The sequence below is a fragment of the Brachyhypopomus gauderio genome, chromosome 5 (assembly GCF_052324685.1).
Source record: "Brachyhypopomus gauderio isolate BG-103 chromosome 5, BGAUD_0.2, whole genome shotgun sequence".
Lineage (NCBI taxonomy): Eukaryota > Metazoa > Chordata > Actinopteri > Gymnotiformes > Hypopomidae > Brachyhypopomus > Brachyhypopomus gauderio.
Window position 1 is genome coordinate 6688587 of NC_135215.1, and position 22372 is coordinate 6710958.

General features: G+C 50.8%; 1 protein-coding gene across 6 annotated transcripts in view; it reads left to right on the top strand.

Moving 5' to 3' along the window:
• The window catches only part of sbf1 (SET binding factor 1), a 42851-nt gene that overhangs the window by 7189 nt on the left and 13290 nt on the right, over positions 1 to 22372 (top strand). For 2 of the 6 annotated variants that reach the window (XM_077005183.1, XM_077005187.1), the window contains exons 2-25: positions 3832 to 3917; positions 4192 to 4329; positions 4499 to 4624; positions 4767 to 4877; positions 5500 to 5553; positions 7675 to 7704; positions 9217 to 9322; positions 10873 to 11005; positions 11206 to 11314; positions 12336 to 12449; positions 15426 to 15500; positions 15678 to 15791; positions 15922 to 16050; positions 16163 to 16261; positions 16572 to 16776; positions 16929 to 17041; positions 17188 to 17337; positions 17513 to 17581; positions 17851 to 18009; positions 18261 to 18493; positions 18966 to 19138; positions 19873 to 19946; positions 20669 to 20861; positions 22155 to 22282. In XM_077005183.1, the coding sequence (XP_076861298.1) occupies positions 3832 to 3917; positions 4192 to 4329; positions 4499 to 4624; positions 4767 to 4877; positions 5500 to 5553; positions 7675 to 7704; positions 9217 to 9322; positions 10873 to 11005; positions 11206 to 11314; positions 12336 to 12449; positions 15426 to 15500; positions 15678 to 15791; positions 15922 to 16050; positions 16163 to 16261; positions 16572 to 16776; positions 16929 to 17041; positions 17188 to 17337; positions 17513 to 17581; positions 17851 to 18009; positions 18261 to 18493; positions 18966 to 19138; positions 19873 to 19946; positions 20669 to 20861; positions 22155 to 22282 (2921 nt within the window). The remainder of the gene's footprint in view (positions 1 to 3831; positions 3918 to 4191; positions 4330 to 4498; positions 4625 to 4766; positions 4878 to 5499; positions 5554 to 7674; positions 7705 to 9216; positions 9323 to 10872; positions 11006 to 11205; positions 11315 to 12335; positions 12450 to 15425; positions 15501 to 15677; positions 15792 to 15921; positions 16051 to 16162; positions 16262 to 16571; positions 16777 to 16928; positions 17042 to 17187; positions 17338 to 17512; positions 17582 to 17850; positions 18010 to 18260; positions 18494 to 18965; positions 19139 to 19872; positions 19947 to 20668; positions 20862 to 22154; positions 22283 to 22372) is intronic. The other 4 variants (XM_077005184.1, XM_077005185.1, XM_077005186.1 and 1 more) reach the window with 4 other exon arrangements.

The following is a 22372-nucleotide window of genomic DNA, read 5'->3' on the forward strand; positions in this document are numbered from 1 at the left end:
TGCCAGCCATGCCCATACCTGCTACTCCTAGCCTGAGCAGATGAGTTGGCACTCTGGGCTCGTCTGCTCTGCCCTGGCGTAGGGGCCCACAGGGATGTGGTGATCCCTTCACAGCCCTGCTCCTCCACTGGCCTGAGCAGGGCCGTGTGTACAGGACACTCGTCATCCGCAGAAACAAACTGTGCTTATTTTTTTTCCAAGAAATATGTTAATCGGAAAAATAAACTTTTGCTTTGTTTATTTATTTGCCCCCCCCCCCCCCCCCCCCCCCCCCCCCAAATACCTAAAAATGGGCCATATAACCACAGACCTTTTATATAGGCCAGTGTGGAGGAAAAGTTGCATAAATTGGTGAAATGCAAAACCTTTGGTAAAATTTATTTTCAATTTTCGTTATTTTTGTTCTTCGTCAATTCAGTTTGAATGATGAACCCTATGGACCCCCATGTTCCTACGAATGTTTCCCCCAGATTGTGTTGTTGATTGGTGTAGAACTTCAGGAGATGGTGGGAGGGATGTGCAGATCTCTGATGGAATGTTCTAGAATTGCAGATTTCTCTCTATAGTGTGAGCACTTGTCTATCCGTCCCTGTTGCACTCATATTTAAGGCTATGGTGTGTGTGTGTGTGTGTGTGGGTGGGTGGGTGGGTGTGTCTGCATGAGTGTGCATGCGTATGCGTGCATGCGTGTGTGTGAGTGCATGTGTGTGCGTGTGTGCATGCATGTCTGTGTGTGTGCGCGTGTGGGTGCATGCATGTGTGGGTGCATGCACGTGGATGTACATGTGCTCGTGAAAGTGTGTGTAAGCCAGTAGCAGGCTTGGTAGCTTATAGGCTTCAGGCCTTCTGAGAACATGTAGGGCCTGTTGTGTAGCTCCATAGATCTTTCTGTGAGTCAAGTGTAACGGATAGCTTCTGTCTCACACCTCCCAGAGATGGAGAAAGGGGTGAAAATGTCCTGGCAGATTGGATGGAAAGAAACAAAGCGGATTTCAGGTCATCTGGTGCTTACGGGACCTGGTGTGGTCTGGCCACACCACAGGAACTGGGAACCGGAACCGTCCCAGCGGCACAAAAAAACTCTCCTCATATCTGCTGACTTCCACTTCTTTGGAAGGCTGAATGAAACTGAGTATGTGCAGGGATAGGACAGGGAATACTCCCCAACACACACACACACACACACACACACACACACACACACACACACACACACACACACACACACACACACAGGGATAGGACAGGGAATACTTCCCAACACAGACACACACACACACACACACACACACACACACACACACACACACACAGGGATAGGACAGGGAATACTCCCCAACACACACACACACACACACACACACACACACACACACACACACACAGGGATAGGACAGGGAATACTCCCCAACACACACACACAGGGATAGGACATGGAATTCTCCCCAGTCACACAATGTTGCTGTGTAGCACCGCCCCCCCAACACACACACACACACACTTTACTGGATTTCCTGCAGACCTGCCGTACACAGGAGAATCCTGTCAGACTACCAGGTACTATCTCTGGCTGTGTGAGTCACTGCACACAGTGAAGAAATCCGGGCAATAATCACACAGTTCGCCCTGATTAACCTCTATTGTTGCTTTTCTTGGTTTGGGCATTGTCTAGGTTGTACATTTTGGCGAGGGATTAGAGATATGCCACAGGATTGGCGATATTCCCACACATCCCGCGTTTGCAGTCAGGGACTTTCTCTGCACATGTAGTAGGAAATCACAGACTGGGAAAAACCTGATGTGTGTTTCTTATCAGACTGATTTTCCCCACAGGGAAAGAGATTTCCTGTATGGCCAGATGACGTGGGTCCTCTGCACACAATGATGTTTCGAAGTTGGGATGCAAACTGTTTCGCCGTTCAGGAAGTCTCTGTCCATGCTGGAAGTTTCAGAAACGCACATGAACCTTTACGCATCGACAAACAGAGCTGGACGTGCTCGTGAACGGTCCCGGCGCGGAGCCCACTGGCCTACCGCGACCTTTCACCTCTGCGGGTTTCACCAGGCCCGTGTTTGTACGCTTGAACCCCCGTGACTTCACCCACACTCGTGTAGCAGCAGAGATCTGGCTGTAGTGCGGAGAGGTGCGCTTGTACGAACAGACGTCTGCCCGGCGGAGAAACGTAAAGGGCCCGTGTGTCCCAGACGACAGGTCATGACCTGGAAGTGAAACCCTCCTGCCCCCGTGGCAGACGTGCTCCAGGTGTGTGTCTCCGTCACCTGCCCTAGCCGTCAGCAGCCAGCAGTCGTGGAGAACTTGTTTTCCGAGCGAGGTGCTGGCAGGAGGCCCAGCGGAGCGGTGAGCGGCAGGGTGCCGGCCTGCCCCTGCATGAGCGCCCCACTCACGCTCTTCCCCCTTATTTACGCCGGGTCTCCATGGCGAAGAAGCCACAAAATGCGAGTCGTAAACGCCCCCCGGGTTAGCGGTCGCTCTGGCAACGCCGGGCTTCCTGTGGCAACGACCCCTTCCATTTCCCCCAGCATGCACCTGGGATGCAGTTTCGAGACGCGTCTGAATCGGGCCAGCGTGGCGTGCGTCACGCGCTCGGGGTGATCTGGGGGGCGGGACGGGTCATGTCTGCTCGTGTTCCTGCTGCCCCACGGCCATCGCGAACAAAACATGCGTGCAGAGGTTCACACATCGGATACAGAGCAAGGAGGAACGTCTCGGATCTGCCCCCCCCCCCCCCCCCCCCCCCCCCCCCACCTACCTCAAGATCACAGAACAGGACCAGTGCACCACCCAGCGTTGGTGCCATGTGCTTCTCAGTGTTTATGAAGGCTGGTGAAGCTCGATGGAGCTGCGTTCTTCTGGGGCAGACGGGGCAGACTGGTGCCCCCGTGCTGTTCTCCTGTCCCGAGAGTCCCCACTGTGTGCAGGGTTGGTGTCCTGGGTCCAGGGGGAGGAGCTGCGGGTTTGGTTTCGGGGGCACGCTGACCGCGAGCAGCACAGATCTCGAGACGGGCTGTCGGGAGCGCTGCCTGAATCCACTCGCTCGGGGTCACGTGACCTCTGCTGGGGTCGGGCCGACACAGAACATCGCTGTTCCCCCGCGCACAACGCCAGCCTTTCAGCTCGTGTACTGTACACGCCGGTCAGCTGCGCGTGTGTGATCGCTGAGCCTCTGAGCCAAAGACCTTCTGTCCTCCAAAGAATATCCAGACTGTGGTCTCGATTGGCTGAGCGATAAAAGGTAGACCCATCAAACGTAAGCAGGTATGGGTTGATTCTGGAACAACCCTGCAGCATGTTTGGGTGTTTGCTTGTTTGTCTCCTGCTTCATGGAGCGAGATGTTCGGGTACTGGTTGTGTGTGTGTGTGTGTGTGTGTGTGTGTGTGTGTGTGTGTGTGTGTGTGTGTGTGTGTGTGTGTGTGTGTGTTCTGGGAGATGGCCCAGTTTCTGTGTGTTCTGTCAAAGCATGCTTGTGATTCATGCTCGTAACTGAAGGGCCAGATGCCGCTCTGTTCCCCAAAGGCAGAGGGTAGTAACCCCACCCAGGCCTTGAACCCAGGCCTTACTGTCGATAAGCATGCGACTTGACCATAGAGCCATCACACCTATTCCTTCAGAGGCTCGCGGTCTCTGTCACGCATACAGTCAGATTGTTTTCCAAGTCCCCGGAAGTATGTGGCATCCTTGTGGGCTGCAGGGTCGGGACTGTAGGGGGAGGAGGGCGGAGCTATGGGGGGAGGGGGCGTGGCTGCAGTTGTAGTCCAAGCAGGCCGTGCTGCTCTCCTGCGTCTGACTTCCTGCCTCCTGGTGTCCACAGGGAGCAGTGAGGGTCAAGGGCGGATTCTTCAGCGATTCCCGGAGAAAGACTGGGAGGATAACCCTTTTCCCCAGGGCATCGAACTGGTGTGTAGACACGCAACCATTTCATGATCTTAACAATTGTGCTGACTGACATCGTGTCCTCATAACTTTAAATACACCTCATTAAGCATGCAAATGCTGTTAACATTAGCATATTTTCATGACAATATTGTTTCAGGTCTGCTTCTGTGAAGCAAATATTTACAGTGTGTTTATGGCATAATCCTTTATTGATGGGCTGTAGTAAGATGGTTATAGTGACATTTTGACTCTGTAATTCCATGTCATTCTCTCTCTCTCTCTCTCTCTCTCTCAGTTCTGTCAGCCCAGTGGGTGGCAGCTGACTCCCATCAAGCTTCCCGCCTCCTTCTTTGTGGCCGTTCTCACTGACATCAACTCGGAACGCCATTACTGTGCCTGTTTCACCTTCTGGGAGAGGGTGCAAACCCCACAGGTGAGGGGGACCAATACCAGGGCTGGTGGGAAGAGCTTGATGGAGGAGGGGGCCTTGTGGGAGGAGCCTGGGGAAGAGGGGTGTGGTGCATGACTTCTGCCTTTGTCCAGATGTGTTAACTTCTTGTCCCTCCGTGTGTGTGTGTGTGTGTGTGTGTGTGTGTGTGTAGGTGCAGAAAGAGCCGAGTGAGGCGGATGAAGATGAAACCCCAGAAATCCCACAGCCCCCAGTCCAGCTCTACGCCCCCAAGAGCCTCGTACTGGTGTCCCGCCTGGACCACACAGAGGTCTTCAGGGTGAGCGCTCACACACACACACACACACACACACACACACACACACACACCTGTGCGCACACACACTTGATTTATTTGAGGGTGGGGCTGAGTGTGCTGATAAGCTCCGCCCACTGAGAGTGGTGCGGTCCGCTGTGTGCAGAACTGTCTGGGCCTGATCTACAACGTGCACGTGGACAGCCTTAACGTTCCCTTGGAAACGGTGATCGGGAACCTCCTGACCTGCGTCATTCCCATCGCTGGAGGATCTCAGGTGAGATGCACCTACACCTGCGTACACACACACACACTCACGTACACACACATCTGCATGCATTTGGTGTGTAGTGGGGGGGCAGGAGAGCCAACGCTGCAGAAGAAAAGCCGTCAACAGCGTGGTTGTGTTCAACACACTCCGGTCTGTGTGTGTGTGCGCGTGTGTGTGCACATGGAGGCTTCTGCACAGCTCTGCCTGTGGTTGTGTGCATGCAAGCTTATTTGCACAGGTTAAAAACCAAGTTTTTTGTTCAATAGATGGATTAATTCCTCAGACGAAGAGGTAATGTTTACCCTTAAAGTAAAACATAGTTCCAATCTCCCCTCCGTTTCTCTTATAATGGACAGTAGATAACACATAAATCACTTCTATTAAATAATAGTGGCTGCACAAGAGATTCATTCTCAGGATATATCTTCATTTTAGTGACACTATTATGGGTTTAATTTCTTGTGTCCTCATAGATTGACTTAAAAGTATCAAATTCCTGACCTGGTATAAATCATAGTTTGGTGTGTTATTGAAGATCAGATTACGTCTTCATTGCGTTACACATAAATAATTCCCTTTCCCAAATAATTGGTGTTTGAAGTTTACATCCTCCTCCTGTGTGTTACAGATAAATGATCCCCCAGTCTGTAGTTTATCTGACTGGCTTCTGGGTTGTTTCCAGGTAACTCTTACTTTTTTCCACAGCTTCAACCAATCAGCTCGTAATTCTGCCTGTCAATCAGAAACATTACGCTTTAACAAAGAGCTCTTCTACCTTTATTTTATTTTGCTGCAGTTTGCAACTGGTTTGCATATTCACTGTTTATTTTTGCCCTAATCAATCAACCAGCCAATCAGTGATCAGTTTCAAATTTCCTTTTACAATGGGATTGCTCGTTTTGATATTGACACGTCTGTTACGTTGTCGGTGCTCATGGGAGATTGCGCTCACCGCACAAAGCACACACACACACACTCCTCTCGTTTGCTGTTTTTCCTGTACGTGCACACGCCCACACACACACCCATATACACACGGGCGCGTGAGGGCGTTGTTGAAGTCTTAGCCAGGCTGACGCAGCTGATCGTGGAGGTCTGGAGGAGTGACGGATGGTGTTTCAACAAGCCACAGCAAATAATGACTGACAGTAACGTGTATAATGATCAGTCACAACATTAAAACCACTCATGGCTGAAGGATTAACCCTGACTGTCTAGTGATGGGTGGGATGTATCAGGCTGCCCGTGGGACGTCTGTGCTGGAGGTCCATGGAGGCGTCACGTCACATCTGGATCTGCTACTAACATCTGGATCTGACACATGCTGCAGCTAAACGCTGCTTTGGCAGAACGAGGCTAACCTACACGACCACCAACCAGGTGGTTTTAATGTGTGTGTGTGTGTGTGTGTGTGTGTGTGTGTGTGTGTGTGTGTGTGTGTGTGTGTGTGTGTGTGTGTGTGTGTGTGGGCTATGTCTAGTAAAACCTCTAGTGTAGTACTCAAGGCTCCCGAAGAGATGAGAGAGACACACACACACGCTGGCCCAATGATTTCTGAACTCAGAGATGCTGCCGTTACACTGATGTGAGGATGTTTGAGGACGTGTGTCTGGTTCAGGAAAGCCATTTTACTTTGGCTGTTTTAACATGCACAGCCCTGTGCTCCCCTGTACTGAAATGACATTGATGGTTTCGTAGAGGTTAATTATTAATGCAGACTCATGGGAACGATCCGTCATTGTGCCGCTGCACTTTGTCACCAAGCTTTTGATTCTTATCATCAGTGCGTGTTCACTGTCTGCTTCGTCATGGCGGTCTATGTCTGGCGTAAAGCTGTGGTGTAATAATGGCCGTTATATGCAGTAGCGTTAGACCCGGCACGGTGACCCTTTCTCTCGGAACCCAGAAGCTCTGCATCTCTTCCACTGAAGGTTTTCCGCTCGGCAGTCGGCTGAGCTGTGGCCGCTGATGCCGGCCGGTTGGCAGAGAGAGCATTCCAAATACGTGTGTGTGTGTGTGTGTGTGTGTGTGTGTGTGTGTGTGTGTGTGTGTGTGTGTGTGTGTGTGTGTGTGTGTGTGTGTGTGTGTGTGTGTGTGTGTGTGTGTGTGTGTGTGTGTGTGTGTGTGTGTGTGTGTGTGCGCGTGTGTGCGCGTGTGTGTGCGCGTGTGCGTGCGCGTGTGCGTGTGCGTGTTCGTGCGTGTGTTCGTGCGTGTGTTCGTGCGTGTGTTCGTGCGTGTGTTCGTGCGTGTGTTCGTGCGTGTGAGGGAGGGAGGGAGAGAGAGAGAGAGAGAGAGAGCAAAAAAGAGTGTGTGAGAAAGTTAGTGATTATTTGTCATACTGAGTCTGCAAATCCAGTTTGACTCCTCTGTGATTTCCAACATCCTGGAGGGCAATTTTCCGGTTCTTCCAGCCGGGCCACGGAGTCGGGGCTGATTCTCCTGTTTATTTCTCCAAGATAAGCCATGTGAATCTGGCTGATTGAAAGTTCATCTCTTCACTCGATCTCACTCAGCCATGTCCTGTTTGAAAGATCCCATTTTAAATGCATGATTCATTAATACCGGAGGGCCCATCCGTGTTGGACTCCTCTGGACGGTCACGTCTCTTTGGTCTTTTTGGTTTGCTTGTTCTCATTTTGTAATTCCTTGTTGCTCTTTTTCTGTTATCTTTCCAAATCCTTGTGTGTCTAACCTTTGTTCTCCTGTGGTGTTTCTCTGTGTTTGTGTGTGTATCTGACTGTCTGTCTGCATCTGTGTGTGTGTCTGTCTGTGTGTGCGAAATGTGTGCTTGTTGCTAATCTAGCCAGACCATGAGGACGGAGAGAAGAGTTTGGTACGCCCGACATGATTGTTAGCTCTACCTTTCCCTAGCCCCTCTATGGCTTTTCTCTCTTCCAATCAAAAGGCACCTTCCACATCAGCAGAACCAATCAGATCTCAAAATATCCAAATCTTTTGATCCAATCTCTGCCAGGTCCCCCTGGCTAACACTAGCCAGTAATGTAATGAGCATTTTATCACTGATTGGATCAAAGGATGGAGGAAGGGAATATGGACACGGGTGTTTGATTCTCTCTGCTTTGTTGCTTGTGTCTTCTGGTGCATGTCACAGCACTTTGATAGGCTGTCTGATCACAACATCAGTTATACATATGTTTGTGTGTGTGTGTGTGAGAGAGAGAGAGAGAATTTGTGTGTGTACAGGAAGACCTAAGTCATCTGGACATGGTCAACAGAACAGATGAGACTTTCAATGCTCAAAACTGATTATGTCAATGTTAAGGACATGCTGTTAAATCGCCACTACAGTGTTCTTTTGTACACTGGTTTGGACATTTTGGAGTTTGGGGTTGGGGCTGATCTTGTGACATAAGCAGTTCTGAGTGTTGATTGGTCGGTTTGTGAGTCTTCTGTGTAGCTCCTCTTCCTCTGTGCCCTGTCTGGTCTGCTGGCTGTGTGCTAATTGGCCACGTCTCAGCAACTGCATGTAGTGCATATCACAGTCATTTACACCAAGAACTTCCTGTTCATACCTAACCACTTCCTGTGAAGGGGCACCTTTTTTGGTTTGTTTTAACCTGGCTGTCCTTTGCTAAATGCCTGGCCTGCCTTGGTGAGCAGACGCTAGCACTACTGTTGCAGCAGGGTGCTGCTGAGTTTGAGTCTTACCATCGGACTAACCCGTGGTGACACCGAGCAGTGGGTCTGTTATTAAACCAGGGCTGATTTCTCATTCGCCTTAGTGACCTTAGTGTCATGCATCTTGGTGTCATGCAGTGCCAAAAATATTCTCCTATGACCTTATCACATCGGCTGGGTGTTTTATAGTGTTTGCACTTTCCTAATCTTCCCCTCTGATGGATTCCGAGTAAGATGCACTAACACTTCCTTGTAAAAAAAAAGTCTTGTCTGTTCAGGAAGGCCTTTAGCAATCAGTGTTTGTCTGAATTTCAATAATCAGTTGGTCTTGCATGGTCTTGCTACCCACCACCCTGAAGAGTGACGGGGAGCTTCTGCTGCCCCTGGTGATGGAGCTTTAGAACGCATCGCTAGCCGGCGGTGGGCGCAGTGCGGGTGTGGTCCCGGTCTGCGCGGACGCTAACCCAGCATTCTCATTAACCTCCATTCATTTGGTGCACTCCCTGCAAACCCGTGAACACACGCTAACCTGCAGTAGCCGTGCGTTTACACACCTGTTAAACCTTACTTCCTGTTTTAAAACCCTATTTATGCATGCGTCTCACGTTAAGACCCCCCCCCCCCCCCTCTCTTTCACACACAACACCCTGACATCTCTCCCTCTGTGTGTATCTCTCTCTCTCCATCCGTCACTGTAACCTTAAAGAGGACCATCACGTTGGGGGCGGGAGATAGGCAGGTCATCCAGACGCCCATCAACGACTCGCTCCCCGTGAGTGGCTGCAGCGTTGCACAGCTCTTCAGACAGCTCGGTAAGCCAATCAGCACCTTTATCACTCAGCCAATCAGCATCATCAACCAACCAATCAGACACTCTCTTCCAAATTAGGTTATGGTGGATTTTGCGCTGCGTTTGTTATTACGCATAAAATTGCAGAAGTCACAGAGTCTCCCCATTACAGCGTGGATATCTCATCTTGATCTAATGCAACACCTGGACTGTGTGTATGATGACAGGCCATCCTAAAAGATCCTAACCGATCCTAATAGATCCTAAAAGATCCTAGTAGATCCCAACCGATCCTAGTAGATCCTAAAAGATCCTAGTGGATCCCAACCGATCCTAATAGATCATAACAGGACTGTAGGATTCCTCGCTAGTAAACAGAGAGAGGAGTGATGTGTGGCGGCTGTGCACATGTAGATATGCACTCACTGCTTCCCCTCAAACGCACCACCCTGCGCAGACGGGCTTGCGTGGGCAGGGTTTATAAAAAGATCCACTGACCTGCTAGTGGTAGACAAGAGAAGCGTAAGCCTTGAGCCGAAAAGAAATGCACTGTGACTAATGCAGGGGAAGACGCAGGAGACGTGAGATGAGATGAGATGAGATGGTCCTTATTTAAGCACTTATGTAAAAGATACCAAAGTAAACACAACTCTTTTAGAATTCCTTGCATAAACTGTGGCACTTTTTTCTTAATGTAATGCTGGAAAGCGCTGTTTAAAAACGCTGAGCGTGTTAAAAAGGCCGCAGGAATTAGCTGGAGTCTTTCCCCAGACTAGCATCGCTGGCTGGCCGTGTTTCCCTACAGAAGCATCGTCTAGAGTGAAATGGTTTTTATTATTGGCTGAAATAAAAGCTGTGTAGTGGTGATCTTTCCTGTGTTCATGGCTGTGTGAGTTGTGATGTTTCTGGGTGTCTCTGACATTGTGTTTGTTCAGGTAGACTGCTAGCCTAGTGTTGACTAATTTGTTTGCACTTGTTCCTAGGTAACCAGATTCTGCCAAACATGCTCTTTGCGTAACACAGGACAGCCATATATGTCTACAGCTGTGGGAGGGTAGATGTGTGCAAAACTGCTGTTGGCTAGGAACAGCTTGTCTGTTTGGGGGGTGAATTTTATTACGTATAAATCTTTACCATATCACAAAAGTTATCACACTTTTTAAAGTAAATTTCAGTATTATGACGATTGTAAATGTAAATGTGCCATATTTGTCAATTGTGATTTTTCACCGCAATCGAAATTTGTCCTCCCCCTTTTACCCATCTGTGCAGTCAGAACACACACATACACATACACACACACACACACACACTCACACACACACTAGTGAGCTACTAGGGAGCTGTGGTACACACAAGCCCAGAGCAGTTGGGGTTAGGTGCCTTGCTCAAGGGCACCTCAGTCATGGCCTCAGGCCTGGGAATCAAACCCGCGATCATACGGTCACAAGACCGGTTCCCTAACCACCAGACCATGACTGCCGTAATAATAATATAATAATAATAATAATAATCATGACAGTAGCAAACTGGATTTTCCAGATTCATACGGGTCCTTTCTCCTCTTTTCAGGTATCGTGAACGTCCTGTGTCTGTTCTGCGCTGCGTTGACCGAGCACAAGATCCTGTTCCTGTCCAGGAGTTACCAGCGGCTCAGCGATGCCTGTCGGGCACTGTTGGCCATCATGTTCCCTCTCAAATACAGGTGGGGCTTGGGTGGTGGTGTGGGTGGGGTTTGGGGGTGAGGGGGTCTCTTATTGGATCACCTTTGTCATTCATTCCTGTCAGGTTGGCTCTGACGATGTACTAGATACATTTTCACAGACATGATGCCTCCCCTCTGCAGTGCTGAATTGCTGCTGTTTTTGCCGTGTGTGTGTGTGTGTGTGTGTGTGTGTGTCTCAGCTTCACCTATGTGCCCATCCTTCCCGGAAAACTGCTGGAGGTTCTCAGCACCCCGACTCCCTTCATCATCGGAGTCAACTCCTTCTTCCGCTCTGAGACACAGGAGCTGGTATGAAGAAGCCCCTCCTCTTCCTCCTCCTGCACGCCCTACAGATCAGTGCCAGGGGTTCCTGTGGAGTGATGCTATAGTCATGCGCTCACACTGCCACATTGACCACAAGGTGTCACATTATATGTACCGGTTCACAGCATAGTAATAAAAGGCTTATCCAACAATCTTCTGAAGCACAGCCAGGAAGCTGGCGGTAGGCTGCCTTTAAATTATGTAAACGTTCATGATGAATTTACCACAGCATGTCAAAGGACAATTATGACAGACTTTCCTGTACCAGTTAAGCAATGGCTGAGATGGCCATTATGGGTTTGGCATTCTACCAGGCACCTTTATCATTTCAGAATAAAAGTTCAGTCTGTGGTTGTTGTGTTGACTGATAATGAGGTGTGTCATTTGCCTTGGAGCACCTGTGGAGGCCTAACTGACAAAAAAAAATACCCCATCATGTACTATTTCACCACCGTTTTGTTGTTGTTGTTGTTGTTGCTGTTATTGTTATTGTTATTATATTATAGACCCTTATTTAGAGGGTCTGCTTTTTTGCTTAGCATTGTAATTTGGCAAAATACTACATGGGTGTGAGTAACTAATCCAAAACAGTGAGTCACATGTCACAAGACGTGAAACACAATCAAGTTTCTTTGTTAGTCATAGATGTCAAAGTGCAAATGTCGTTCTTTTTGGCACCAGCCTTGAGTTGTGTGTTGGGTCTGACTGCATGGTGAGCTCTTAATGTGGAGGTTTTGATGGAGCTGTGGGTTTCTGGGTCTGATGAGCTGTGGGTCTGCTGCTGTTTGCTCTCTGTGTGTTGGATAGACCAGTGTGATTGCATGAATCAGACTGTAAAAGTGTAGTCTGATGTTTAAATGGGCAAACAAAATCAGACCAGTTGACCTCCTGACGAGTTTTGCTGCATGTTGCTGATCGAAGATTACTCTATAAAAATTACTGTATGAAATTCCTGTGTAATGTTACAGTTTGGGTGTTAATTTGTGTGTGTGTGTGTTGTCCTCAGTTGGACGTGATCATCGCAGATTTAGACGGTGGCACCGTGACGATCCCGGAGTGCGTCCACATATCTCTGCTTCCTGAGCCTCTCCTGCAGCACACGCAGACTGCCCTCTCCATGGTAACCAGACCCTTAAACCTCCAGTCTGACTGACCACTTCGCTGAATAATGCACACAGTACTGTCCTGTTGCACTTGGTGGTAATCCAATTAGAGATGAGACAGTGTCGTAGGGGGTGAGACAGTGTCGTAGGGGGTGAGACAGTGTCGTAGGGGGTGAGACAGTGTCGTAGGGGGTGAGACAGTGTCGTAGGGGGTGAGACAGTGTCGTAGGGGGTGAGACAGTGTCGTAGGGGGTGAGACAGTGTCGTAGGGGGTGAGACAGTGTCGTAGGGGGTGAGACAGTGTCGTAGGGGGTGAGACAGTGTCGTAGGGGGTGAGACAGTGTCGTAGGGGGTGAGACAGTGTCGTAGGGGGCGAGACAGTGTCGTAGGGGGCGAGACAGTGTCGGAGCGGGCGAGACCGTGTCGGAGCGGGCGAGACCGTGTCGTAGGGGGCGAGACCGTGTCGTAGGGGGCGAGACCGTGTCGTAGGGGGCGAGACCGTGTCGTAGGGGGCGAGACCGTGTCGTAGGGGGCGAGACCGTGTCGTAGGGGGCGAGACCGTGTCGTAGGGGGTGAGACCGTGTCGTAGGGGGTGAGACCGTGTCGGAGGGGGTGAGACCGTGTCGGAGCGGTTGAGACCGTGTCGGAGCGGTTGAGACCGTGTCGGAGCGGTTGAGACCGTGTCGGAGCGGTTGAGACCGTGTCGTAGGGGGTGAGACCGTGTCGGAGGGGGTGAGTTCCAGGCTGCACTTCATGTCTGCGGGAGACCAGAAGCAGACCTGGTTTGGACCAGAGGACATGTTGTGTCATCTTTCATCTTGAGAGCTCTATGCTGGTGTTGTGTTAACACACAGCAGGAACTAGTTGAGTTTGAGCGATAAGCTGATGATATGATGATGATAACGTCAAAAGAGCTTGCCCGGCTACATCAATCGCTGGATGGGATTTACGATGTCCGTCAGGTTGGGGGGGGGTTGATTCTGCATGGCTTTCTCAGAAGAATGCCTTGAACACACTGAATTAATATTACACAATCATATCGAGAACTTGGGGCCAACTGCTGTTAAACCAAAGCTAAACACAGCCTGTCTTTTGTCCGAACTCTTCCTCGTTTGAGTGTTTACTGTAAATAGGAGGAAATCTTTCTCCTAATCTTGACTATTGTCACTTTTACAGTACACATTTTACAGTAGCATTATTGTTTGTACAGCACTACAAAAAGGTTAAACTTAGCATCAGACATCTTTGTCAACGTGTGACTCAAAGCAGCGTTCCTAGCGACTTCAGAACGGCTACGGTTCAGCCTGTCGGCGTGGACTGGAACCGGCTTCTGGGTCACAGCGAGCTAGCATTCTGTCCCTCCGTGCATTCCTGCACGAGCCAGATCCATTTACCTGATAAATTTTGTTGTTTTTTTGAAGGGCCATAATCTGGGTACATGTGTTTTTCAAAACACATGCTTGAATTTGGCTGTGGAGAAGCGCTGGATGAATGTAGTGCTAAGAATATGGTATTTGAGATTTGGAAAAACACTTGACACGGAGCCCATTAAAAAACAAGTTCTCGTTAGATCACGAGTATGTGCTCTGACAGTTGGCTGCAGTTTGAGGGTGAAGGCGAGATCTTGGTGGAATGTGTGGGGGCTCCTAGGTCCCACCAGGACTGACAGGACGTTTACAGTGCACTGCAGGAACATGTTGGGGCCGTATAATCGCCTTAGCCGGAATTGCTAATTATGAACTTGGTGCAAATGCGAGCATATTTCTGTTTGGGTCGTGAACTTTTTCAGACAGAGTGTCTGAATTGACAGACAGGCTTAAAATAAGTCACAGACAAGCTTACAAGATTAGCACAGGTCAGTTTCTTTTTACGTACGTCTCGACGCCATGAAGGAGAGGGGTGTTGATCTTGGCCCTGTGCTCCTGCAGGTTTTCTAGGCTTAGTTGATCATTATTCAGGGCCCAGACTGACGTTTGCTCATCATCGTTGCAGCAGTTATGTGAACAGGTGTTTCCATCGCGTAGAAGTCAGTTTTCTGTTTTCTGGTGGCAAATAGACTTTAGGCTTGTTGAACTGGAGCAGTTCACTTTAACATGCTTACTGTTGTGTAGTAAACGGTGTTTGAGAACTTACCAAAGGCCACTGTGTGGTGACCTTGGTTGGTCAGACGTGTGTGTGTGTGTGTGTGTGTGTGTGTGTGTGTGTGTGTGTGTGTGTGTGTGTGTGTGTGTGTGTGTGTGTGTGTGTGTGTGTGTGTGCGCGTGCGTGCGCAGCCTCTTAAGCTGTGCATTGGCCTCTCAGTGTGTACTGTGCCTCTGTCACTACCCGGCCGCTCCTCTCTGAGACACTAGCAGGGTCCCGTCTCCCGGTCTCCTGCTGTGCTGCTCAGTTTTTGTGAAGCACATGATCTGAAGCACGAGTGTTTCCTCGTTGTCTCCCGTGACGTCAGACGTGCGAGACGTGTGAGCACAGTTAAAGCCACAACTTCATCAGTTTCCTCAGCGGTTCGCTTTCAGCACTTTTCACATTTGCAGCCACAAAGAACATTCTGGAAATCATAGAAGGTCCTGTGCTGGAAAGTTGCTTGCACATAAAATCTGTTATCTCCACATGACCCTAGAAGTCGGTCTGTGTCTTAGTCACGTATGGAAGGGGTAACTGACCCGAGCTGAAGGGCCTTGAGTTCAGCTCTGTTCTATTACACAACACAGACTTCACAGTAACTTGCGAGTAGTTGTCCCCCCCCCCAACTTCCCAGCCCACCAATCAGGGGACACTCTTGGAGGCAGCCCTATAGCAGTACATTAAAGCATGATTCTCAGCCCTGTTGGATTACATTGCTTATTGTATTGGCAGGTTTACTTATAAAGAACCCCTTTTCTTTATAAGTAGATTAAAACCATGTTTGATTATCTTCTTCCTGTTCTCTTAGTAGGCTGTTTTAATTGGTTGCTTTGGCGTCTGTGTGGTGTGTTTTTGCGTGTGTCGTCCAGGTTCTGGATCCAGAGCTGGAAGTGGCAGACCAAGCTTTTCCTCCCGCCACACAGGCCTCCGCCCTCAAGATCCAGGTGGGGTGAACTCCACCCATCCCCTCCACCCTTCATGAAACCGCCCGGTTTAGCTCGTGCTGCTTGTGATCGTCGTTCGCCTTTGTGGACGGCTCGGGTGCACGTGGGCCCGTGAACGGCGCCGTCACGTGTGCTGCGCGTGTGCTGATGGGGTGTGTTGTGTTTGTTGGGCTGTAGGATAAGGAGATCCGCGCCGTGTTCCTGTGGCTCTTCACGCAGCTCTTCCAGGGCTACCGCTGGTGTCTGCACATCATCCGCATCCACCCCGAGCCCGTCATCCGCTTCCATAAGGTACCGCCTGCATCAGGCAGGAGCAAACGCACCCAGAGTGGATGAGAGCAATACCCACAGCCGTCTCGATCCGGCTGAAGCGTGGTTATCCAATCGTGTTTGTTCACCTGTCGCCCTGCCCTTCACCCAGGCTGCTTTTCTGGGCCAGAGGATTCTGCACGAGGATGACTTCCTGATGAAGGTTCTGGACGGCATGGCGTTTGCGGGTTTCGTGTCGGAGAGGGGCCCGCCATATAGGACCACAGACCTTTTCGATGACGTGAGTCTCTCACCTCAGCCAGTGATCGAAACCTTTATCAGGTGTGCTGGCGTCATTCCCACCTCACCCCTCTCCTCCTCCTCTTCCTCCTCCTCCTCCTCCTCCCCCGCAGCTCATCGCCAACCAGGCGGAGCGGATACGGAACGAGCGCGACGATCCGCGCAAAACGATGAACCACATCAAAGAGCTGGCGGAGCACCTCTTCAAAAACGTACGTGTCCCATTTCACGTCTGCGCTCCCGACGCCCTGCGGGACACTCGAGAAAATGTCAGAGCGTTTTGTCAGAGAGGAACCGTGTCTGTTATGCAGGACCAATCACATTCCACCTTTTCTCTCTCTCTCTCTCTCTCTCTCAAAAAAAAAACAGAGCTTGCTATCTCTCGGAGGTTTATTATCAGAACCAACTGGAAATTGGAATGCCGTTATTTTATTGGATGTCTGTTGAGCAGATGTGTTTGTGCTGCAACATCTCACCCTCTCTCCTACTGTTTTCGTCTGTGTTTTGGGGCCGTGCCTGCAGGAGAACCCGTACCCCACCGTGACCATGCACAAGCTTCAGCGACCGGCGGAGAGCCCTCGCACGCCCCCCGGACTGGGCCCCTTCCCGCTGCTGGACGACGTGGCCGTGCAGCTGTTCGTCGACCACGCCGCTGCTAAGCTCCGCACGGCTCCGCCCGTGGTCAAGGCTGAGCTGAAGGAGATGGTGCCATCTGGCCGGCCCCTGGGTGAGTGGCAGGACCTGACCACGCCCACGCCACAGGGCCTGGTGCTCGGGGGGGTGGAGTTTGCGTCATCATCTGATTGGAGGGGAGTGGTCTTCAGCTGTTTCGATTGGACACTGAACAACATTTTGGTCTCTTCCTCTTCCCGTGTGCAGCTGACATCGTGGAGAAGAACGGCAGCGTGTTGGCCAACAGCGCACGCAGGCTGGAGGTGGTGCGGAACTGCATCAACTACATCTTCGACAACAAGATGCTGGAGAGCAAGAAGGTACCTGAGACCATTACAAGCCCAGTAAACCCAGAACAGCCATTTACATGCAGCTCGTAGTCACCGGTCCGTTCGACACTATCTAGGAGTGCGTAGTCGTGTTCGTCTGACGGTGTGTGTGTGTGTGTGTGTGTGTGTGTGTGTAGCTGATGCCGGCAGTGTTGCGGGCACTGAAAGGTCGGGCAGCGCGTGTGTGTCTGACGCAGGAGCTCAACCAGCACGTGCTGCAGAACAGAGCAGTGCTGGACGACCAGCAGTTCGACTACATCGTCCGCATGATGAACTGCACTCTGCAGGTACCACAGTCTTCCTCACAGTCTTCCTCATAGTCTTCCTCACAGCCTTCATTTTTGCGTTCAGATACGGGAGCGTTCTTACCGTGTGTGTGTGTGTGTGTGTGTGTGTGTGTGTGTGTGTGTGTGTGTGTGTGTGTGTGTGTGTGTGTGTGTGTGTGTGTGTGTGTGGTATCAGGACTGCTCTCACATGGATGAACATGGTATTGCAGCCGCTCTGCTTCCTCTCGTCACTGCCTTCTGTCGGGTAAATTCTCCACACAAACCACAGCACATTGCAGCACAATTTAAGTGAAATCAACACTCAGCCACTTTCTGTAAATCTATGAGGTGTGTGTGTGTGTGTGTGTGTGTGTGTGTGTTCAGAGACTTAACACTAGCATTCATCATGTCATACCATTTTTTCCCAGATACTGGGGACTCGCGCATCTTTTTGTAATAATGTGTGTGTGTGTGTGTGTGTGTGTGTGTGTGTGTGTGTGTGTGTGTGTGTGTGTGTGTGTGTGTGTGTTGCAGAAACTTGGTGGAGGCATCACTCAGTTCGCCTACAGCTGTGTGCAGGAGCACATGGTGTGGACCAACATGCAGTTCTGGGAGGCCATGTTCTACAGTGATGTGCAGAGCCACATTCGCGCCCTCTATCTGGAGACGGAGGACGGGGGGACGTCCAGCCCTGTAGGACGGCCTGCCGCACAACACCTACACGCACCTCAGATACACACCCCTAACTGAACAATGAGATTTACAACTATGTAGTTATGTGTACGTTTCAATAGCTATTCCTGCGGTGATTAAGATGAGATGAAATAAGATGAACCTCCTGGATCCCCTGGAACTATTGAACCCTCCATAGTTTCACAATAAGCAGTGTTGCATCGTGGCTGCGTTTAATGTTCGTCACCAGATCTCTTCCGTCTCTCTCCCAGCAGGGGGCGCTAGAGCTGGCTTCGGAACAGACTCGCCGGTGGCCCACCCTGACCAAGGAGACGCAGCAGGAGCTGGTTCAGAAGGAGGAGAGCACGGTCTTCAGCCAGGCCATCCACTACGCCAACCGCATGAGCTACCTGCTGCTGCCCCTGGACACCAGCAAGAACCGGCTGCTTCGCTCCACCGGCCTGGCCGAGGTGGAGAGCGTCAGCAACAGCTACGTCACCAACAGGTGCGCCACCCACACCGCGGACAGGGCTCTGGGGAGGTGATGGAGGGGTGGGGGTGTTGGGCCAACTACTCTTAGCTGTGATTTAAAGGTTCTGTGTTTACATATTTGGGCCAGAACATGCGGAACGTGCTGGAATAAACATGGTTCCTGGTTCTTTTAAATTGCCAGTTATATTTTATCTTTTTAGTTTTACTTCCTTATAATAACACTCATGATGCCCTGTGTTACTCACATCTATAAACAGGCCATCATAAACTAAAATAAATACAGTGCTATTACGGGCCAGCCCAAGAACAAACACAGGCAAATGTCACGTGGACACGCTTATTCATAACACACGCACACACACACCCCAAAATGCCTTATCCTTCTCAAGCATGCAGTCACACTAATGTCACTGACATGTCTAATCGTGTGTGTGTGTGTGTGTGTGTGTGTGTGTGTGTGTGTGTGTGTGTGTGTGTGTGTGTAGCATTGCGGGCAGCATGGCGGAGAGCTATGACACGGAGAGCGGGTTCGAGGACGCCGAGAGCTCGGACGTGGCCAACTCGGTGGTGCGCTTCATCAACCGCTTCGTAGACAAAGTGTGCAACGAGAGCGGCGTGACCAACGAGCACCTGAAGGCCCTGCACACCATGATTCCAGGTAGAGCAGCTCTCCTGCACACCATGATTCCAGGTAGAGCGGCTCTCCTGCACACCATGATTCCAGGTAGAGCGGCTCTCCTGCACACCATGATTCCAGGTAGAGCGGCTCTCCCGCACACCATGATTCCAGGTAGAGCGGCTCTCCCGCTCACCATGATTCCAGGTAGAGCGGCTCTCCCGCACACCATGATTCCAGGTAGAGCGGCTCTCCTGCACACCATGATTCCAGGTAGAGCAGCTCTCCTGCACACCATGATTCCAGGTAGAGCGGCTCTCCCACACACCATGATTCCAGGTAGAGCGGCTCTCCCGCACACCATGATTCCAGGTAGAGCGGCTCTCCCGCACACCATGATTCCAGGTAGAGCGGCTCTCCCACACACCATGATTCCAGGTAGAGCGGCTCTCCCGCACACCATGATTCCAGGTAGAGCGGCTCTCCTGGGGAGGCAGCTTCACAGCTCGGGCACGCCAGGGTCATGGGTTCGACTACCAGGGAACGACGGCGCCATCGCGATGCTCAATAATGCACTGATTAAGATCGCCTGCCAAACGCGAATGTAAACGTGACGGATCTTTCTCGTACCTTGTAATTGATCACTTCCAACGGAATGGGACACTGCCGTGCAGGAATGTCCCTCCTATTGGACAATGTTGACTTTTGAGTAGCCGTGAAGTCCTGTTTGTGTGGATGTGTCACAGGAGTCCTGCTCTGTGTTTGACTCTCCGCAGATATTGTTCAGATGCACATTGAGACACTGGAAGCTGTCCATAGGGAGAGCAAGAGACTGCCTCCCATTCAAAAGGTAACCAACTCATATTTTTACATTGGGCTGGACATCAAAGCTGAGCTAGAACCGCAGGCAGCCCCGCCCACGCCCTAACTCACCCCCACCACCACCACCACCACCACCAGAGTCAGAGTGCCAACCCAGGTACGTGTGCCTGAGGGCACGCTGAGTGGTGCATGCTGGTCTTTGCGGTCCCTGACCCTCCCCCCCCATGAATGAAAAGTCTCATATGATGGTCTGCTGTGTGTTTGTGATATCCATTGATTTAGATGGATTCTCCACCCAAAAAACCCCAAACAAAACTATATAATAATTTTGTCGGTTTCGGTCAAGCTAGCCTTTTTGAGTAACGTATCCCTAAGATACTTATCCCTAAGTATCCCTACTGCGGAGAGTATTCCTGATACTGCAGGGAGTAGTCCCGATACTCTCAGTGTTTGCGTGCTGTCACGTTGAAAAGCTCCGGGCCTCCCTTGTGTGGTGTGGTGTGTTTGACCTTTGGTGTGTGTGCTTTGGAGTGCTCTTTGGGTTCGACACTTCAGTTTGATTAAGACGCACGTTCGTAACGCACTTTGAATCATTTAATCTACTTCAGGTGAGTTTGTTGAAATTCCATGATGAGAATGAAGGTAAAACTGGATTTGCAAATTGGATTTGCATCTCTCTCTCTCTCCCCATGTACCACCCCATTCTCTCCCTCCCTCTCTCTCTTTCTCTCCCTCTCTCCCTCCACACAGCCCAAACTCTTGAGGCCCATGCTGCTGCCCGGTGAGGAGTTGGTGATGGACGGCATGCGTGTGCACCTCATGTCAGACGGGCGAGAGGAGGCGGCGGGTGTGACGGGCGGCCCACCCCTCCTACCTGCAGAGGGCGCCGTTTTCCTTACAACCTACCGCATCATCTTCAAGGGGACGCCAAACGACCCTCTGGGTACGAGGCCATCAGAAAGCCGCTCTGGGCTTGGCTTGTTTTCCCTGTTTGTTCCTGTCTCTCTCAGTTATAGACCTTACGAGCTGAAACGCTCTCAGTGGATCAGATAAAACATCTAAAGTGAAGTTTTCTTTAAGTGTGCAGGAGAGATAAGGCCAGGTGCTCGGTGGAGTTTGTGGTGTCTACGACGCTTGTCTGTGCTTGTAGGATTCTTTCATTTGGGCATGGATGGTTTACGTTGTCTGGAAGGGTAATGTTTTAGATTTGTTGCGTGATGTGAGTACGACGTCCTTCGACGAGAGGCGTCGACCTCAGACAATAGCCAGGGCTTCACGTGTGGGTGAGTGATAACTACACCGTCTACGCAGAAGACACGTTCCTCTACGGCCGTGTGATCCCGCCGAGAAGCAGCGTCCTCGTGCGTGCGCCGGCCGTAACGGAGCCGACACCACTCCCTCCTCCCTCCGTCCCCCGTCACGCGGCTTTTGTGGCTGCTTCTACCGTTTCGGGATTGAATTGCTACGCAGGGATCGTTGGCGCGGGTGGATGTGATGGTGGAGGCCGCGTTAGGCCCAGGGTTCTGCCTCTTTTGTGTTTGTGCAAACATGATCCAGTGTGTAACCGAAATGGAAATACGCTGGAGGAATTTGTGGAGAACGTTCTCAGAATCACGTGGTTGAAGCTGCCAGCAGCGACAGTGAAACTCTAAGGCTGGTTGTTGAAGAGTGAGGCGTCTGTGGTGTAGAGCGCCCCCTACGCCTCGAGAGCAACCCTGCGTGGCGGATTGTGAACATCAGTGTATGTAGTTGCCCCAGAATTCCCAGGGTTGATAATGGGGTTTGACTGGGGTGATGCTGTTAGATATTCTACCAGTGTGGAGCAGTGCATGAAAACAGTAGAAGCACTTGTACAAGAACCTTCATTTCCACGATGTTGTGAAAGGGTGAAGAATAAAAGGCTGTTTTCCCACACTGCTCAGCAGTCTGGGTCAGAGCAAGCCTGAATATTTGTCAAATGTGCAGATGCGGACTGACTGTAGCGAGGGAAAAGCCAGTCTGAAGTTGTTAGCCTTTAGCCTAGCCCCGACGGCCTGCTCACATGCCCCGCCCCTCACCCTCCTCGCCCCGCCCCTGGCTCCACTCTCCTCCCTATCTAATTGAAGATTTGCTGTCTGCAAGGATTATGGTGTACATATACGTGTTTTCTAGAGCCAGCCCTACATTAACTCTGTGTGTGTGTGTGTGTGTGTGTGTGTGTGTGTGTGTGTGTGTGTGTGTGTGTGTGTGTGTGTAGTCGGAGAGCAGGTGGTGACTCGTTCCTTCCCCATCGCCTCCCTCACTAAGGAGAAGAAGATCTCTGTCTCTCTCCCCATGGACCAGTTCATCCAGGAGGGTCTCCAGCTTCGTTCTTGCACCTTCCAGGTACTTCTAGGTCAGGGATGCACAACTTGAAGGAGGAGCTGGGCCACAAATAAAGTTAAAGCTGCTCGATGGGCCACCATGGGGTAGCGA